Below are 18,487 nucleotides of genomic sequence, written 5' to 3' on the forward strand. Positions count from 1 at the left end.
TGATATTTCCTGATGCTGACTGCATGTCATCTGCCCATTTCCAAAACGCGGGAAGTGTGCTCTTTTATTGGAATTCTTACTTTTGTGAGTATTTAGACTGTGTGAATAACAGTAAAAGAATAAATAGAGATTAAAGTTTTTTCATGAAATATAGTGCATTTTGACAAGCATATTATTTACATCAAATATTGAACATTTGTTATACCGACATCTCAGATCATTCCCTTAATAAGTAACATGAGAAACCTGAGGAGCTTCCTGTGAGCCTAAACTGGGTGGAAGTAACAACATACGTAGAAACACACATGTTGGCAACTGATAGTGTTTAATAACTACTTCTAAAATTGAGCTGTCAAACTACGTCTGCACATACACACACTCAGTCCACAAACACAATGGGGAGATCATGCAAAAACCATACAAACACTGCCAAGGTTATCAATCAAACCTTAACTCATGGTTCTCTGCAATACACAGAACACATTTATTTATGTAGCACATTTCCCATGCTCAAAGAGCTTCACAAAAACATTTAAAAGAACATAACAGAAATAAAAGCACAGATGACATTAACACAGGATACAAACTAATATAAAACATTAAACACCAAATAGATAAACACATGAAAGTCAAAGTTCTGAATTAGATTAAGAAACAGAAAAAAGAAAGCCATTATGAAATTACAGAATTTTTGCCAACTATATATAGGAATGAATAGTAAATGTGGATGTACATAATTGTAAAATCACGATGAAAAGGAATAATGAATAGGGCAGGCACAGATTTTGTTATACATTTTAGAGCCTACGCTGGAAGAACATTCATGATTTAATGGCTATTTGCTTGATTTTCAATTCAGATCTAACAATTGCAGCAAGACGGCCACTCTGACCTAGGGGGTATTTTTCGTACGTCGCTTAAATCATCCGAGATCAGACGCCTGATCTTGGATGAGTTAATGCCAGTGAAACTCATCCGGGATAAGTCGGTTTTTCAAATGCAGCCACGTAGTAGATTAGTCGAGCTGGATCTAATCATCCGAGATGAATGCGCGCGCCCGCGCTGAGTAAAAAGCCCATATATATTTTTGAGTCTAGAAAACATGATCAGCAAGTCTTTGATAGGCTGCAACAAAATGACAAATGAACGGGTGCATTTTTTTCCCCACACAAGCTGTGTGTGTGTGGGTGTTAGTTAGTTAGTTAGTTGAAGAATTTCAAGATTTAATATGCACAAGGGGTAACACTGCAAAAGCAGCCCAAACCAGAAAAGACGGTTGGCAAAAAGTGGCCGACAAATTAAACACATGTGCATTGTACTTACTGAAAGCAGCGTTTCATTTCCTATGTGTCAGATTAATTATTATTTAATATGTCATAATTCCAGATCAAACGTGAGCACAAGGAGAACGCGGGAACAGGTTAAAGTGAAGTACAAGAATATACTTCAAACTGGTAAATATTGGTATATAACTATTTAAAGAATTGTTAACATAAAGAATCATATATAATGTAAAGAACATTAATTTTAAAGCTAATAAGAAGGCAGACAAGCAAAAAACAGGTGGAGGTCCACGCGGTCCAGACCTAACCCCTGCAGAAAAGTTGGCTTCTCCAGCAAAATGCCCATCGCCCTGTTTCTGAGGGCATTCCAGGGGGAAGCTCCTCCTCAGACCCTGTGGCAAGATGCAGTGGTCACTTCATTTCAGGTAAAGGATGGTCATTGCATATATTTGTCCTCAATGTGTGCCATAGGTATGTTCCATATAGCCCTCTTTTTTTTGTTGGGTCAGTTGCAGGGAATGTCATATCCCTAGAACCTGACCAACGAGATATTGACAAAGATCAAATATTTGATGAAGACACTGTGTTTGATTATTCATAAGGAGGAGAGGTACATTTTCCAAATCAAACTCCATTCTGATCAGTCCCATGTGCCCCAATCACATTTGGAAATCCTGGGTAATGACAATGTTAGGCTGATTGTGAGATTCTTTATGGAACTGTGGGTGTTTTTGCCTGTGTTTTACCTACCTGCAATGGCATGAAATGCCTCTTTTATTGTCTGCACACGCAGGTGTCCAGGAAACACTATGAAAACCCGAAGGAAATATTTCAGAGCCAAACAGACTTTACGAATTGCCTGGCAAACTGCACTTTTAGATAGATTTTCCACATCGCCTACAGTATATAAAAAAAGTGCCGCTTGCAAAAAATCTCAAAGCATTGTATACTGTCTTTGTGGTTGTGAGAGTTTGACTTCGAATATAAGGTCCTAAAATTTTTGAGGTACAATATTCCCCCTCGGCTAAAGCGGTATCTTTCAAAAAGAATTTCCTCCGGGAGCAATAAAGGATCTTGCCGATCGTGCAAAACCCTATCTATATGAAATTCTCTTCTTATAATTTGCATACCGATATCAATTGGTCGCTCATTCATGTATGGCGAAGTCATGACTGAATGAATTCCACGCACGGACACTGATTAAGTGTGTGAGCTAATCCTTGTTTACATAGAACTAACCTGCTCTGAGCAGGTTTGAGGATTTGGATGTATTGCTATGACAACACATCCAGCAAGAGTTTAGAAAAACCGACTGGATCCAGGATCATGCAAAATCGTTAATAATTACATCTGGCTAAACGAGTAATCCACGTACGAAAAATACCCCCTGATCTGTGCACTGCTGCGATGTAAATACACCAGATGGAGTCGCCTCATTTAGAGATGCAAACTCCTCAGGTTTTTTTTTTGGTAGTTGTTTCTGTGTGACACATCAAGACTGCAGTCAGCAATGAATCAGATAGTTCTGTGGTTTACAAATCATGAGCCATATGTTAAGCATAGTACAGTTAGATGAAGAAGTTGTTGCACACAGATCCATTGCCGGAGTTTATCTCAATGTGGAGCATATTTGATACATTACTCTTGTGATCATAAACCCTGAGCCATGATCCCCTATTAAACACTTTGCAGTACTGTTGCATTCTAAGTATATTAAGACTCTTCCAGTTTGACCATTTACTATTGATGGGGTGTTTAAACATTCAGAAGTTCATCACGATAGTGAAACAGAAACTTTTTCTGCAACACTGCACCACCCATGTTAAAACATCAGTACGAGTAACCTGATTAAAAAAAAATGTGTATGAGTAATGTCAACTTGGTTGATAACATTGATTGCATTCTGTGTGTCTGTTTAATTTGTTACTTCAATGGTTCCATCAGCCAACAAGCAAGCAATATCAGTACAAAATAAGCCCCCCTCAGTGGCATGAGCAAATATCTGTAGCTGGCTGCTGAGCTCAGATCCACACACAAGATTTCACGGATCCTTTTATTCGATCAGTTTACACTGATTTGATTGCTAGACATTACTTTATAATAAATTACTATTATTTTAGGACATCAAAAACAGAATAGAGGTGCATCTCAATAAATTAGAATATTATCAAAAAGTTAATTTCAGTAATTCAATTCAAAATGTGAAACTCATTATACGGATTCATTACACACAGAGTGATATATTTCAAGTGTTTTCTCTTTTCATTTTGCTGATTATGGCTTACAGCTAATGAAAACTCAAAATTCAGTATCTTAGAAAATTAGAATATTACATAAGACTAATTAAAAAAAAAAAAGATTTTTAATACAGTAATGTTGGCCTACTGAAAAGTATGTCCATGTACGGACTCAATACTTGGTCGGGGCTCCTTTTGCATGAATTACTGCATCAATGTGGTGTGACATGGAGGCAATCAGCCTCTATATAATATATGAGTTTCACTTTTTGAATTGAATTACTGAAATAAATTAACTTTTCAATGATATTCTAATTTATTGAGATGGCCCTGTAGTGTACTTCAACTTCAAAAGTATGTTCTTCTACAGGTGCAACTGACAACAGTATCTTTGCCTAAGGCCACTATATATATGCATTTAGTGAGTTCTGAACCAATGGAGTATTACCTTGTGTGCAGTAGCCTAAGAATATAGGTATATAAAGTATAAAATTTAATGACAGAGATGCTGAAGTCCCTTCCTATGGCATGACACACTAGTAACGAGTGCCATTTGATTTACTGTACAATACCAAACCAGAAGCATACACAATTTACTATAAAAATTTCAAACAGGAATGGCTAGACTTTCCCCCATCTTTCTTTTGACTGTAACAACTGATAACATTCAGCCATATCAGAAGTAGGCCAATGACATGACTGGAATGCAAATGTGGTGTATGTGAGCTCCATAAATAATTTTAATTCCCACCCACCCTTATTTCCACTAAAATGAGACAGAGATACAGGCATTTCCTAAAAGAAAGCTTCTTTAGTCACTTTACAATAAAAAGAAACTGAAAACCTATTGTGATGCCAAGATACCCAAAGCAATGAATTGTTGAGAAGGTAACAAAAAGTAGTGTAATCGTTCTACTGTAAAGAGAAACAAAAAAAAAAAGGGTTTTCACTGATATGAGCCTTACTGAGAAATAACTTATGGGGTATATCAAAACATAGATGAATGTGAAAAGAACCACAAATAAAAGTAAATTCAGTAAATAGAGTTATTTCTGTTTATTGGCAAGTTTAAAAAAAACAAAACAAAAAACTAAATCATTAAAAAAAAAGTATGGGTTGACCAGAAAAAAAGCAGGATTATACATTTTTATATCTTAAAATTGCATCTGAAAAGCAATAAAAAGTCAAAAGGAAAGCACTGCAAAAGTGTGAATAAATAAGACTGCAAAAATGACATGAACAATGGCCAGGAGAGCAGGTGAAGATAATGAACATTTTGCTGGAATTCTTTGAGGAAGCAGCAAAGATATATGATCAAAGAAGTGCACAGAGCATTATTTATCTTCATTTTTGGTCTAAACACAAGAAGTATATGTCTGGTTAGAATAACTATCAGAATTAGGTGATGTCAAAAGGTACCCTTCAGGATCTGGGCCAGGGATGTTTCTGTTTCTAATATACAGTATAGAAATTACAAGGTTTAAAATAAAAATTACAAGTTGGTACAAGTCTACAAATGTAAGAGATCCAGTTTAATAGAAGATATACTAGTAATAGCAAAATTATTACAGATGAACCGGACTAGAATTCAGAGTTTAGCAGATTAAATTTAGTATGAATAAGTAAGCATTACATGTGGGAAGTAAGAATATGAATTTGAATGCACAACGGGTGATCTGAAAATTCGAAGTATACCACATGAGAAGGACCTAGGAGTCATAGTGGACTCTTTACTTCTGTACACTGTCTGCATGTGGATAGCAATCAAGAGGGCTAACAGAATCAAAACTGATACATCACCATGTGTGGAGTACAAAAGTCAAGGGTGTTTTTTGTGTTTTTCAGAGAGTCTGAGAATATTAGATTATTGCAATTCTGCTGTTTCAGTACTTTACCACCATGTTGCACTGTTTTTTTTCTTCTGCTGCAAATATGTCATTTAAAGTTTTACATTACTTCATGGATTCAGTTCTACACAAAAAAAAATTAGCATGTTCTGCATTAGTAATCCTCCCACATCCCCCAATACATGCATATTAGGTCTACTAGCAATTCAAAAATTGATCCTGTGTCAGTTTGCCCTGTGATGAAAGTCTGTTTAAGATTATATGTTTACATGTATGTATGTATTAAACTAAAAGTTTATTGATGCTATAGTGGATGACCACTCAAAAATAAATAAATTAGATAATTTTGGATTAATTGTAGCTTAACTGTGGTTTCAGTGAAAGTGGGCCCATAAGACTATACAGTATATGCCATGCAAAGGACTGGAGTCAGTTATTGCTTTGTAGTACCTGGAAAGGATTTTGCTCATTACAACATTGTACTGGACTTAACTGGCTCCGGAAAATGTATGTTTGAATGGGAAAAAAACCTAGTCAATTCATAAGGTGCAATAGTTAACTATACTGAAATTACCAAAAGTAGGGGCAACTGTGGATAGTGTGCTAATTCATCATAAAGTAGTCTCTGTGTTCTTCTAAAACCTGCTTTCTTGTGCTCATTTCAGCACAATGAAAATGCACCTTTAGAATAATAGAGTTACATTAATACAGTATGTTCCCCACAGAGGGGGAAAAAATTATATTTTATTTATATAGCACCTTTCCCATGCTCAAGGCATTTAAATAGGGAGACAGGGCATATAAGGAAGAGAGGGAAATGTAAAATATGGACAGTAGTAGCAAACTCATTTATGGATGTTTGGTTTTATTCAACTTAGTGTGCATTCATGAGGATACGCAAGTTATTTAATTATAACTCACCCTTATTGTAATGTTTGAAAGAGGTTAGCATTGCCTTTTTCACTATGCACTGTGCACATGGTAATGATGACCCTTTAAGCCCTATCTGTAGGGTAATTGTTCAGGACAATTTATAGCACATGTCAAACCATATACTGCAAGAAGCTCCCATTCAAAATTTAAATGTCTTATTCCAATTGCTGTATGGCTGTTTAGTAACTAGAAGTAACAAAATGAAAATGTCACGCCTGTGAAGCATTTGTACTGACAGCCCTATGCGAAAACAAACCAGGTAGCATGCACTTACTGCTGATATAGTTTGTAGGAATACAAAGATCAGAGCAGCTAAACTTCTCAAGTCTGGTTAATCAAATTAAGTAATAGGACATCAGAGCCTATCCTGGAAGTACTAGGCACTAGGGAGTAAGCAGAGCCCACTCACACATGCATCAACAAAACACTAATTTGCCAGTTAACTTCACATGCATTCTTTTGGTATATGTAAGATCCACCACAGTACTTGGAGTGAAACTCATTAAAACACAGAGAGAACCAAAACGTCCATGCAGACACTGAATGACCCAGGACTGGAACCTCAAGACACTAGTGCCATAAAGCAGCCAGCAGTGATAACCACTGCACGATCAGGCTTTCCATACTACAATTCAGCATTATCTGAAATGACGGTAATAGGACTTAAACTGTAACAAGATCATCAGTATTTTTAAAGATCTTTGTTTGCAAGTACACTGCCAAACACAAACAAATTTGTGCAAATAATCGCTATAAACAATGATACTAAATGGTTGGTTATGTTTTGCTTGGTTAAATAAATATTTGACACTGAAACTTTCCTGCTGAATACTTATATTAAATGTTTTATATGTAGTTTGCAGAACTTGCAGAGAAAGAATCCATAAAATCAACACTGAAAGATTAAGTGGCAGCTAATGTGAACTATGTAATTTCAACACCAATTGGAAAGTTCCTAAGTTGAGTAAATGGTCTATGAGACATCCTTTACATAATAATCAATAAGTATACAATTTTCCAGTTATTAAATCCCCATTTACTGCACTTAATAAAACTGTTAAATGGATATTTCAGCTTGTAGAATGAAAACATATCAGATATTTATCATACATGCTTTTTTCAAAATTTTTGTAAGATATACATTACAGAACCTCTTCTAGCAGTGCTTAGAGCTCCTTTAAATTAATTTAGTCTATCTGGTGATAAAGTGACCCATTTGTCCTACACTACATTGCTAGTGTTTTAACTAATTCTGTTTTACTGGAAGAATCCAAAAGCATCCTCTGTTACTTAATGGAAAATATTTTTTTTTTATCTAAAACCAGAAAAAAAATAACATTCTTTGCATGAAGCAGTGCAGAGCTTCTTTAGAATTTCACAAGATTTCATTATTATTTTAAAATAAGTATGCTGTGTTCCTGCTTTTATCTCTGCTAAACTCCTATTGTTGGAATTAACAAAACGTTGTGCAACATAGTGAGCTTCTTTTTTGTTACTAATTAGCTCTGGGATAGAAGACTTTAGTGTGGTCTATGACTACAAGCATAATTGTTTCCATGATATGGGGGATCTATTGGATTTCTGATTGAAATTTTTTTTTTTTAAATCTTAATTTTGTTTTACTGAAACTTTTGTTTAATTGTCATGTTATAAAACAAATTCTAAAAACTCTACAGATTCTTCATGAAAAATCTGGTATATTAAGTTAAACGTTTTCTAGTATTAATTATACTGTAATTGAAGACGTGCCTTGGGGTTTAATAGCCGGTCTTAAACTGAGAAAGTTCCCTCAGGGCACCATGAGCTCTTTGAAGGGGCACCACAAGGAGGAGAGATAAAATAATTCAAATATGTGAGGGGGGGGGGGGGTGAAAAAAATAAAATTATATATATATATATATATATATATATATATATATATATATATACACACACACATAAATACATTCAAATGTAGATTAGCTAGCTGTCTTGAAGGTTTATTCTAAGTAACATTTTTTCTCCTTTGATGGTAAAAATTGTTAGACTGCATACAAAAATTAGAGTATGTTCTCTCATGGATCACTTGGTGCCAATGGTTCTCCTACAGCTCCTCCTCTTGTCAGTCTTGGGTACCTCCATGGTGCCTCATGGAATCTCATGCATTGATTGCAAGATTTTTGTGACTGTTGTACATGCTCTTGTGCGGAGTAAGTCAGTATTATATTTGAGATAGCTGTGCATTTTGAAATTGTTGAGCAAGATCACGTTTATATTTGGTGAACATTGCCAATTAGTTTTACCCTTCCCATGATTTTCCACGGTAGACTTTTGGATGAAGTGGTTAAAGACAGCTAAGACATAACATTCTTATAAAAGAACACCCTTCTATAACTTCACTTGCAAAAAAGTGTTTTTTTTTCAGCATACGCTTCCATAAAGGTTAAAGTTGTCTAGTTGCGAACTCTGATATGAAAGACCAGCTTGCCTCAATTCAGTCCATCATCAAGGTCCACATCAGGAGCTATAAGCAGTTTCACACTTAGCATTATGACTTTTATATATATATATATATATATATATATATATATATATATATATATATATATATATATATATATATATAAATAAAAGGTGTGGTGTGTGTGTCTTTTTTTATTTTCTTATTCTTCTTTTGGCTGTCGAGCTATATCATGTTCCAAATATAAAATTATTATATATTTTGAAAATAGTATTTTATCTTATGTTTTTGTTTATTCATTTTGATTTTCTTTTATTCTGAAGTACTATCCTGATTCGAAGAATAATAAAGTTTGAGATTCTTTAAGAATCAAAAAAACTCATGTTCAACAAAAACTCTCAAGGGGTACTGCAGTCTGTTTTCCTTACTTGTAAGGGCATTGCAAATTAAAAATTTTGAGATCCACTGGTGTATATTATTGCAATCTAGCTGTGGGAGAAAGTAATATTTTACATTTTATTCGCTCTGTTTAATAATGTTTTAACTGCATAACTTGTTAGTATAACCTCCCTACTAAACATACACCGTGTGCATAATTACTAGGCAAGTGAGTATTTTGACCATATCATCATTTTTATTTATACCTTCCAACTCCAAGCTGTATAAATTATGCTTATTGGATTTAAGCATATCAGGTGATGTGTATTTATGTAATGAGGGAGGGTGTGGCCTAAGAAGATCAACACCCTATACCAAGGTGTGCATAATTATTAGGCAGCTTGTTTTCCTCAGGCAAAATGGGCCAAACATGAGGTTTAACCGACTCTGAAAAGTCAAAAATTGTAAAATGTCTTTCAGAGGGATGGAACACTCTTGAAATTACTAAGATATTGGGGAGAGATCATAGAACCATCAAATGTTTTGTTGAAAATCTTAAACAGGGTCACAAGAAACATGTTGAGAAAAAAAAGATCCAAATTAACTGCCAAAGATTTAAGAAGAATCAAATGTGAAGCTACCATGAACCCATTACTCTCCAGTACTATTATATTCCAGAACTGCAACCTGCCTGAAGTGCCCAGAAGTACAAGGTATTCAGTGCTCAGAGATATGGCCAAGGTAAGGAAGGCTGAAACCCGACCACCACTGAACAGGGCACATACGTTGAAAACATCAAGACTGATTTTTAAAGGTTTTATAAATTAATGCGATGAGAGTGAATCTTGACAGACCAGACGGATGGGCCTATGGCTGGATCAGTAACGGGAACACAGAGCTCCACTTTAACTCAGATGCCAGCAAGGTGGCGGTGGGGTACTGGTATGGGCTGGTATTATTAAAAAATTAGCTAGTTGGACCTTTTCAGGTTGAAGATTGACTCAAAATCAACCTCTAAACCTACAGCCAGTTTTTAGAAGACTTAAGACACTTTCGTCAAGCAGTGGTACAGGAAAAAGTCTGCATCTTTCAAGACTATGATTTTTATGCAGGACAATACTTCATTGCATGAACTGAAGTACTTTACTGTGTGGCTAGCCAGAGTGAAGGGCTTAAATATGAAAGAATAACGACATGGCCCCCTTCCTCATCTGACCTAAAGCCCTTCTTAAATGGGAGATTTATGGGGAAGGAAAACGGTACACCTCTCTGTTGTTGCTGCTACAAAAAAGATTTGATTGTCAACCAATGAAGAAACTGATAGACTTCATGAATGGAAGGCTTATGACTGTTATTGAAAAGAAGGGTGGCTATATTGGTCACTGATTTGTTTTGTTTTTTTGTCAGAAATGTTTATTTGTAAATTTTGAGTTGCTTATTTTTTATTCACACTTTAACAGATGAAAATAAACAAGTGTATTTTTGTTTTTTCTTTAGTTGAGTAATTATTCTGCACACTAATAGTTGCCTAATTGTGCACACATACAGTATGTATTCCCCTGAGAATGTTCACACTCTCATTTCTTTTGTAAAACATTCAGGTTTAACAACATTTTGGATTGAATGACAGCACTATATTTGTTCCATATTAAAATTAATCCTCAAAAATACAACTTGCCTAATAATCGTGCACACAGTATATACTGGACAAACACTTGCAATCAAGTTAACAAAAATTCTGAAGCCAGTGATGCTATAACTTTTTTTTATTTATTTTTCTCAAAAGTGTTCACTGTAGAGCAGAGAAATTCTGTAATACCTTGCATTATATTTTAAATTTGGAATAAGTGTGCTATCTGAAAAAGTACAAGTCACCAACATCCATCTACTATACTTATGTATCCAGTTTTACTTGGACATTTTGTATTCTAAGCAGTTTCACATTATACTGATGATAAGTGCAGATCTGATTTGATCTCTAAAAGTCACCCTCAAGTAAAAGGCCCTGAATTTACTTTGTTTTTGATTTTTAGCTTTTCATTATCTACTTGCCGATAAAAATCTTTTCATTAACTTACGCAATTTCTACTTTGACTACAGGTACAGTACATTTCACTCAAAGACCAAGTATTTTTATGACTAAGAATTTCATTCACCTCAGAGTAAATGATTTTGCCAACAATATTACTTTAGAAAGTTGCTTCCACCCTGTTTAGTCCATGCCAACGACACACATGCTACTCTATCCAATCTGCAATCCAGAAACAAGCTTCCCACCATCACTTTTGTTCAATTACATGAAGCTACTTCCATGTGATTTATTCTTTTAATGATACATCATAAACAGAAATATGTTTTATGGTGCTTGATGTAACAATTTATTTGAATGAAAATATGCTTACTGAAATATCCTCTATAAAATATTACAAATAATAAAACACCACCAAGTATTGTGTAGGAAAAAAAACAAGTATTATATAGGAAAAAGATATATATATACACACACAGTACTGTATATAAAAAAAAATACTACTAATAATAATTTGATCGCTTACCTTAAGTTCTTCCTCCATCTCTGATATCCTCCTTTCCAAGGCTCTCCTTTCCTAAATATCAAAGGACAAAAGAAACCAAAATAAAAATAAAATAAAAACTACTAGTTAATTTTATATATACACAACTAAGTAGTGCATAACCAAAGTGAAAAAAATGTGAAATGAAACACAGCATGAAATGAAAAAGATGTCCACAAAATCATACTACAAAATATCACATTACAGCAGTGAATTCAAAGCTCTGCACAAATGGTGTAGCATAAAATCAAAGCTTTTAGGGAGTGGTGTGGGTGTGATGAAAACAGCTCTCAACTAGATGAATTCAATTTAAGAAACCATGTTGCTATAAAATAATGAACTGCAGCTCTTCAGCAATTTAAAACATCCTGGAAATTCATTAATAATATTCTGTTTCTTCTTTTTTGAATCTCACATTTAGATGTCAAAATTACTTAATTTCCACCCCAATTTAGTTTGGTAACTGGATAAACCTGGTCTGACATGAAACATGAAAATACAGATGAAAATTCAGAAACTTTTTTTTTTTTTTTTTTTTTTTTTTTTAAATATTAACAAATTCATTCTACTTTTAGAAAGCAAAAGTGTTATCACCTTCATATACACCCATGCACATAATCAAGTGTGGCAGCAAATGTAACAAATAACATTCCAACTTAAATAGACTAGATTTAAAAAATAATTACTGTGAATACAATATTTTGTCATCACTGGGTTCAGATTCAAAGAAAAGATGGAGTGTACATTTTACAAACAGGCCATGCACAAATGATGATGTGCTTTCATAACCAATATCAATTTAATTTAGTAATGGTAAAATTGTTTGTACTGTCAAAATAAACTTAATTTTTAAATCTAAAGAAACATATATACACATCTTGATAGAACTTTACATGAACAAACTAAGTGAAACAAAGCAGCTCCAGCTGTGTGAACTTTTTAAAAAAACTGCAGTAGTTAGTAAAGTTAAGCAAGCAGTAGTAGTAGTTAAATAAAAAACACATTACTCCATACCACTAAGATGAGAACGAGTCTTGCGTGTTACCTTTAGACATAAATTGATTTCTTTCAGGCATAAGAAGTTAGTCAGTGTTTACTGAATATAACTAATAGTTTAAATATATCTAATATCTGTAAATCCTGTGTTATGAATCAAAATGCACATATGCTGCTTTTATTTACAACATGAAAACAGGCTAATTCAAATACAGAGAATATTAACTAAAAACTGTAAAAACAAATTATTTTACCAATTTAAATACATCTTGTTTCAATTTATACTTAGTAAACTTAGATCAAAGGATTACACAAAAATTTAAAATAACATGAAAATAGAAATGTAACACAGACACCAAACAATGCTAAAACAAGCAGAGGATAATTATGTAGTACAAACAAAATTCATACCTATTATTACATAGAATATGAATAGTTGAGTCTTAAGAGCACTATATAAACAATTCTCTGGATAATTGTTTAATACTATACAGTTATTTATATAAATGCCAAAACTTGTGGTCAGTGAGATGTATGAACAAATGTGTTATTGTTGGAACAACAACTATTACTGTTGCTACTTTACTTTAATTATAACCTTTGTTATATAAAGGGACTGCTGAAAAAAGGCAGAGAAACAGGACCAAAATTAAAAAGTTATACAGGTGCTGGTCATAAAATTAGAACATCATGACAAAGTTGATTAATTTCAGTAATTCCATTCAAAAAGTGAAACTTGTATATTAGATTCATTCATTACACACAGACTGATGTATTTCAAATGTTTATTTCTTTTAATGTTGATGATTATAACTGACAACTAATGAAAGTCCCAAATTCAGTATCTCGGAAAATTAGAATATCAATTAAGACCAATGCAAAAAAAGGATTTTTAGAAATGTTGGCCAACTGAAAGGTATGAACATGAAAAGTATGAGCATGTACAGCACTCAATATTTAGTTGGGGCTCCTTTGGCCTGGATTACTGCAGTAATGCGGCGTGGAATGGAGTCGATCAGTCTGTGGCACTGCTCAGGTGTTATGAGAGCCCATGTTGCTCTGATAGTGGCCTTCAGCTCTTCTGAATTGTTGGGTCTGGCATATTGCATCTTCCTCTTCACAATACTCCATAGATTTTCTATGGGGTTAAGGTCAGGTGAGTTTCCTGGCCAATCAAGAACAGGGATACTATGGTCCTTAAACGAGGTACTGGTAGCTTTGGCACTGTGTGCAGGTGCCAGGTCCTGTTGGAAAATGAAATCTGCATCTCCATAAAGTTCGTCAGCAGCAGGAAGCATGAAGTGCTCTAAAACTTCCTGGTAGACGGCTGCGTTGACCTTGGACCTCAGAAAACACAATGGACCAACACCAGCAGATGACATGGCATCCCAAACCATCACTGACTGTGGAAACTTTACACTGGACCTCACGCAACATGGATTCTGTGCCTCTTCTCTCTTCCTCCAGACTCTGGGACCTTGATTTCCAAATGAAATGCAAAATTTACTTTCATCAGAGAACATAACTTTGGACCACTCAGCAGCAGTCTGTCTCTTGTTCAAGAGTGGCTTGACACAAGGAATGCAACAGCTGAAACCCATGTCTTGCATACATCTGTGCATGGTGGTTCTTGAAGCACTGACTCCAGCTGCAGTCCACTCTTTGTGAATCTTCCCCACATTCAAAAATGGGTTTTGTTTCACAATCCTCTCCAGGGTGCGGTTATCCCTATTGCTTGTACACTTTTTTTCTACCACATCTTGTCCTTCCCTTCGCCTCTCTATTAATGTGCTTGGACACAGAGCTCTGTGAACAGTGAGCCTCTTTAGCAATGACCTTTTGTGTCTTGCCCTCCTTGTGCAAGGTGTCAATGGTCGTCTTTTGGACAACTGTCAAGTCAGCAGTCTTCCCCATGATTGTGTAGCCCACAGAACTAGACTGAGAGACCATTTAAAGGCTTTTGCAGGTGTTTTGAGTTAATTAGCTGATTAGAGTGTGGCACCAGGTGTCTTCAATATTGAACCTTTTCACAATATTCAACCTTTTCACAATATTCTAATTTTCTGAGATACTGAATTTGGGACTTTCATTAGTTGTCAGTTATAATCATCAAAATTAAAAGAAATAAACATTTGATTAAACATCAGTCTGTGTGTAATGAATGAATCTAATATACAAGTTTCAGTTTTTGAATGGAATTACTGAAATAAATCAACTTTGTCATGATATTCTAATTTTATGACCAGCACCTGTAGTTCAAAACTGCTGCTTTAGAATTTCTTAGACCATATATGTAATTATCTGCTTTGGATAATAAAAGAAGCAAATAACATGATTGTTTCCAGCAGTTGTAAATTATTTCAGAGAACAAAAAACATTAAACAGGTATCTGTTGTCTGGAAAGCTGAAGCACATACAAACTTTAGTACCCCTTTAGTATGCATTTAATTTTAACAATTATTCATTTACTCATTCCTTCATTTCCCTCTGTCTCAGAGATCTATTACTGTAATGTTAATATTCATCACAGAATCTCCATGTAATACTGTTGCCTTACTGTTCCCTTTGCTATATTTTTTTTTTTTTTTTTTAAATTTCTGTCTTAAATGGCCACAAACAAACTCTTGTCAGTATTGTGTTTTCCTTGCATTATTTTTTTTACTTCTTTACACATTATTTTCTTTCTTCCAGAAATCTACTACCAAACTTTGGTCTTTTCTTTTCCCACTGATAATTAAATTTGTTTCTGCTCAGGTTACAAAAATGTAAGATATTACTGGATTGGATTTCTAGCTGAGAGATTGAAAGTTGCTTTTAATAAACTGCCATGTTTCTATGTAGTCATTGGTCATAGTACAGCTTAATGCATGTAAGTGAGTGTACAGTAAAAGATACAGCAAAGTAATATGAATTTAGAGATGGAACTGATTATGCAATATTCTCCAGTGGCTAACTTTGCCTGAAGAACTGAGCAAAGTATGTTTCTATCCATCTTCACTGCTCAGCTAAAGTTAGATGCTGTTTGAAGCTTTTATGCTAGGCTAAAATGTTGTGCTACAAAGCCATACAGGGGTGAGGTAAAGCATGTATTACAGGTAGTCCCCAGGTTACGGTCATCCGACCTACGAACAGGGCCACAGCTGCAACGCATGTGCCTCAGTAACTGCCGCTCCGTCATCTTCGGCACGGGGACGCTGCAAGCGTTGGCTGGACAGAGGCTGGAGGGGGTCGATTTCGCTGCGTAGTGTCTGTCGGGCGACTCCCGGCAGCAAGCGGTTTAACTGCCCGCCCACCACACGTGGCTGCCCCGTTCATTCTAGGTGGGCGGCTGGTAATGCTGCAAGTCGTGACCCTGTTGTGACTGAACGGAGGTCATTGAGGGTTAACAGGGAGGCGGGGGGTAGCATTGTAGTGTGCCTCAGATGGCTGCGTGTTGAATGGGGGCGGTGGTGTGGCGGACACTGCAGGCAGCATACTGTAGTGGAGGTGACTGTGATGTGGGCTGGTGATGAACCTTCCCTCGCTGCCCCCATTCATTCTCAATAGCAAGCCTGCTTGTACTGTTACGCACATAGCAGGAAGTTGTTTCTTGTCAGTACAGGGTGGTCCAGATCTAATTCTGCAGATCCAGATCGTCTGGATGACTTTGATTTATGCGGGGACGATTCCAGTTCGGTGCAAAGACGATTCTTTGTGTCGTCAGTTCGCACACTTCTCAATGGTCCGGGATTTTTCGGGTGATTTTCTATGTACTAAACTGAATAAGTTATAGCGCAATGAAAATTGCATAATTAGATCTGGACCACCCTATACATCAGATGTGTTGACGACTGGTGCCTAATCTGCTGTGATAGCGTGTACAGTGCTGTAGAGAAGAGCTCATCTTAACCTTTTGTCTTCACCCTTCAAGAATGTCTCTGAAACACAAATCTGATGCAAGTGCTGGTGCTACAGTAAAGAAGAGAAAAAACATCACCATTGAAAATAAAGTCGAAATAATAAAAAGGTCAGAAAGAGGTGAAACTCCATCATTCACTGGCAGAGCACTTGGTTACAGTCGGTCAACAATAACATTTATTAAAGTAATGTACCTTTTCCGACTTACATACAAATTCAACTTAAGTACAAACCTATCTCGTACGTAACCCGGGGACTGCCTGTACAGACTTTTTTTTTTCTTTCATGTGCATGTGCTCAGTATTTTCAGGACTCAAATCTAAAGTGGATTTTAATGTGGTATGTGATTTTATCTCCAAGTAGCTAGAGATTATTTGGGTTCGTAATACATTTTATTTATATAGCAACTTTTCCATGCTCAAATCACTTCACAGGGATTCATAAAGAACAACAGGGTATATACAACATTGGATACACATAATATTGTCATTAAATACTAAACAAAGACTGTGACACTGAGAAAAAGAGCTGTCAGTCAGTTTTCTTTTTCCTAGAGGAAAGCAAGGCCAAAATGTGGAGACTATCAATCATTCTATCCATATTTATTGTGGCCAGACTAAACATGTTTTTCAAAATTCTTACATGTACATTCAGGCTGCAAGTTTAACATTTCAGCCCTCTTGCCATAAAATCTTGTGCCCTTTCAGGGATGTTACTTTTTATTACTATACATACGGCTATTGCTTTTATCCATAGCACATTAAGCAACTTGCTCAAGGTTGTACATTGAGTCAGAGGTGGGAGCTGGATCAGTAACTGGCATGTCAAGCCCACTGCCTTAACCACTACAACACACTGTCTGCATAAATGTTAAAGTGCTAAATGTTAATCAATACGGGGGAAACATTATTACTGGGGATAGGATAATGTGGTGCAGTTTGGACATTTCAACCTGCAAGAACTGTCCAATATCCTATGTAACCTGGAAAAAATCCTGCAGTGAAACTACTGTTACAGCAGCTGAGCAAGCACTGTTTACAGAAGAGCCTTATAAATAAAACATATTAGAGCGGGGTTGCTAACTTAAATTCCAAGGAAACCTTTTAATATTAAAAAGAAACCACTTACGTAAAAGTAAATATACTTATGTAAAATGTAAATATACTTGTTTTTAAGAAAGATAACTCTGAACAAGAATTTCCAAATTTACATTCAAATAGACTCATTTGATTTTCATTTGATTAACAATGCTGAGTTAAACATAAAAAAATATAAAATACCCTCTTCTTCACCTGTTAAGAATTTTTGCCAATAAATAGGGATACAGACTTATGGTAGGTTTTTATCAATGTTACTCGCTAAAAGACACAAAATGTGCAACAAATCAGTACATGTGTAATCTTAAAAAGGGCAAATGACAAACTCTGTTAATATTTACATTTATTTGCTGAGCAGACACTTATCTAAAGCATCTTATAAGAATGGTCATCATAACCAGGTAAAATAAGCTCGGGAACTGTTTGTGAACAACTGTTACAGGACAAAGGTACAAATTTGACTTCTACAAGTGAAAGGCTCAAAATGAAATATACAGTAAGCTAGTTACAATTCCCAAATTTACAAAACCTACACAAGCTATCAAATAGACAGAAATTCATCAAACTAAAGAGTCTTTAAACACAATAATGGAGTGAGAGTTTCAAACTGAGGTGGGCAGTTTGTTCTACCAGCTGAAAGCTACTCATGACAAGTCTAGACTAATGCTGTATTCCATTTGAACTGGAAAGATGGAAGTTCTGATTTCAAAGGAGGAAGATTAATCTGGAACACCACCACAAATCAGATTTCCTACTCAGAAAGTTGGGAGAGCCTCATCAACTCAACCTCAAAATCTAAGATACTG

At 35.3% G+C, this 18,487-nt stretch overlaps 1 protein-coding gene across 1 annotated transcript in view; it reads right to left on the reverse strand.

Annotated features, from left to right (window-relative positions):
- ppp1r12a (protein phosphatase 1, regulatory subunit 12A) overlaps window positions 1–18,487 on the reverse strand; it is a 355,094-nt gene that overhangs the window by 12,516 nt on the left and 324,091 nt on the right. Inside the window, 1 exon segment of the mRNA XM_051934734.1 lies at window positions 11,674–11,724. Coding sequence (XP_051790694.1) covers window positions 11,674–11,724 — 51 coding nt within the window.

The sequence above is a fragment of the Erpetoichthys calabaricus genome, chromosome 1 (assembly GCF_900747795.2).
Source record: "Erpetoichthys calabaricus chromosome 1, fErpCal1.3, whole genome shotgun sequence".
Classification (NCBI taxonomy): Eukaryota; Metazoa; Chordata; class Cladistia; order Polypteriformes; family Polypteridae; genus Erpetoichthys; species Erpetoichthys calabaricus.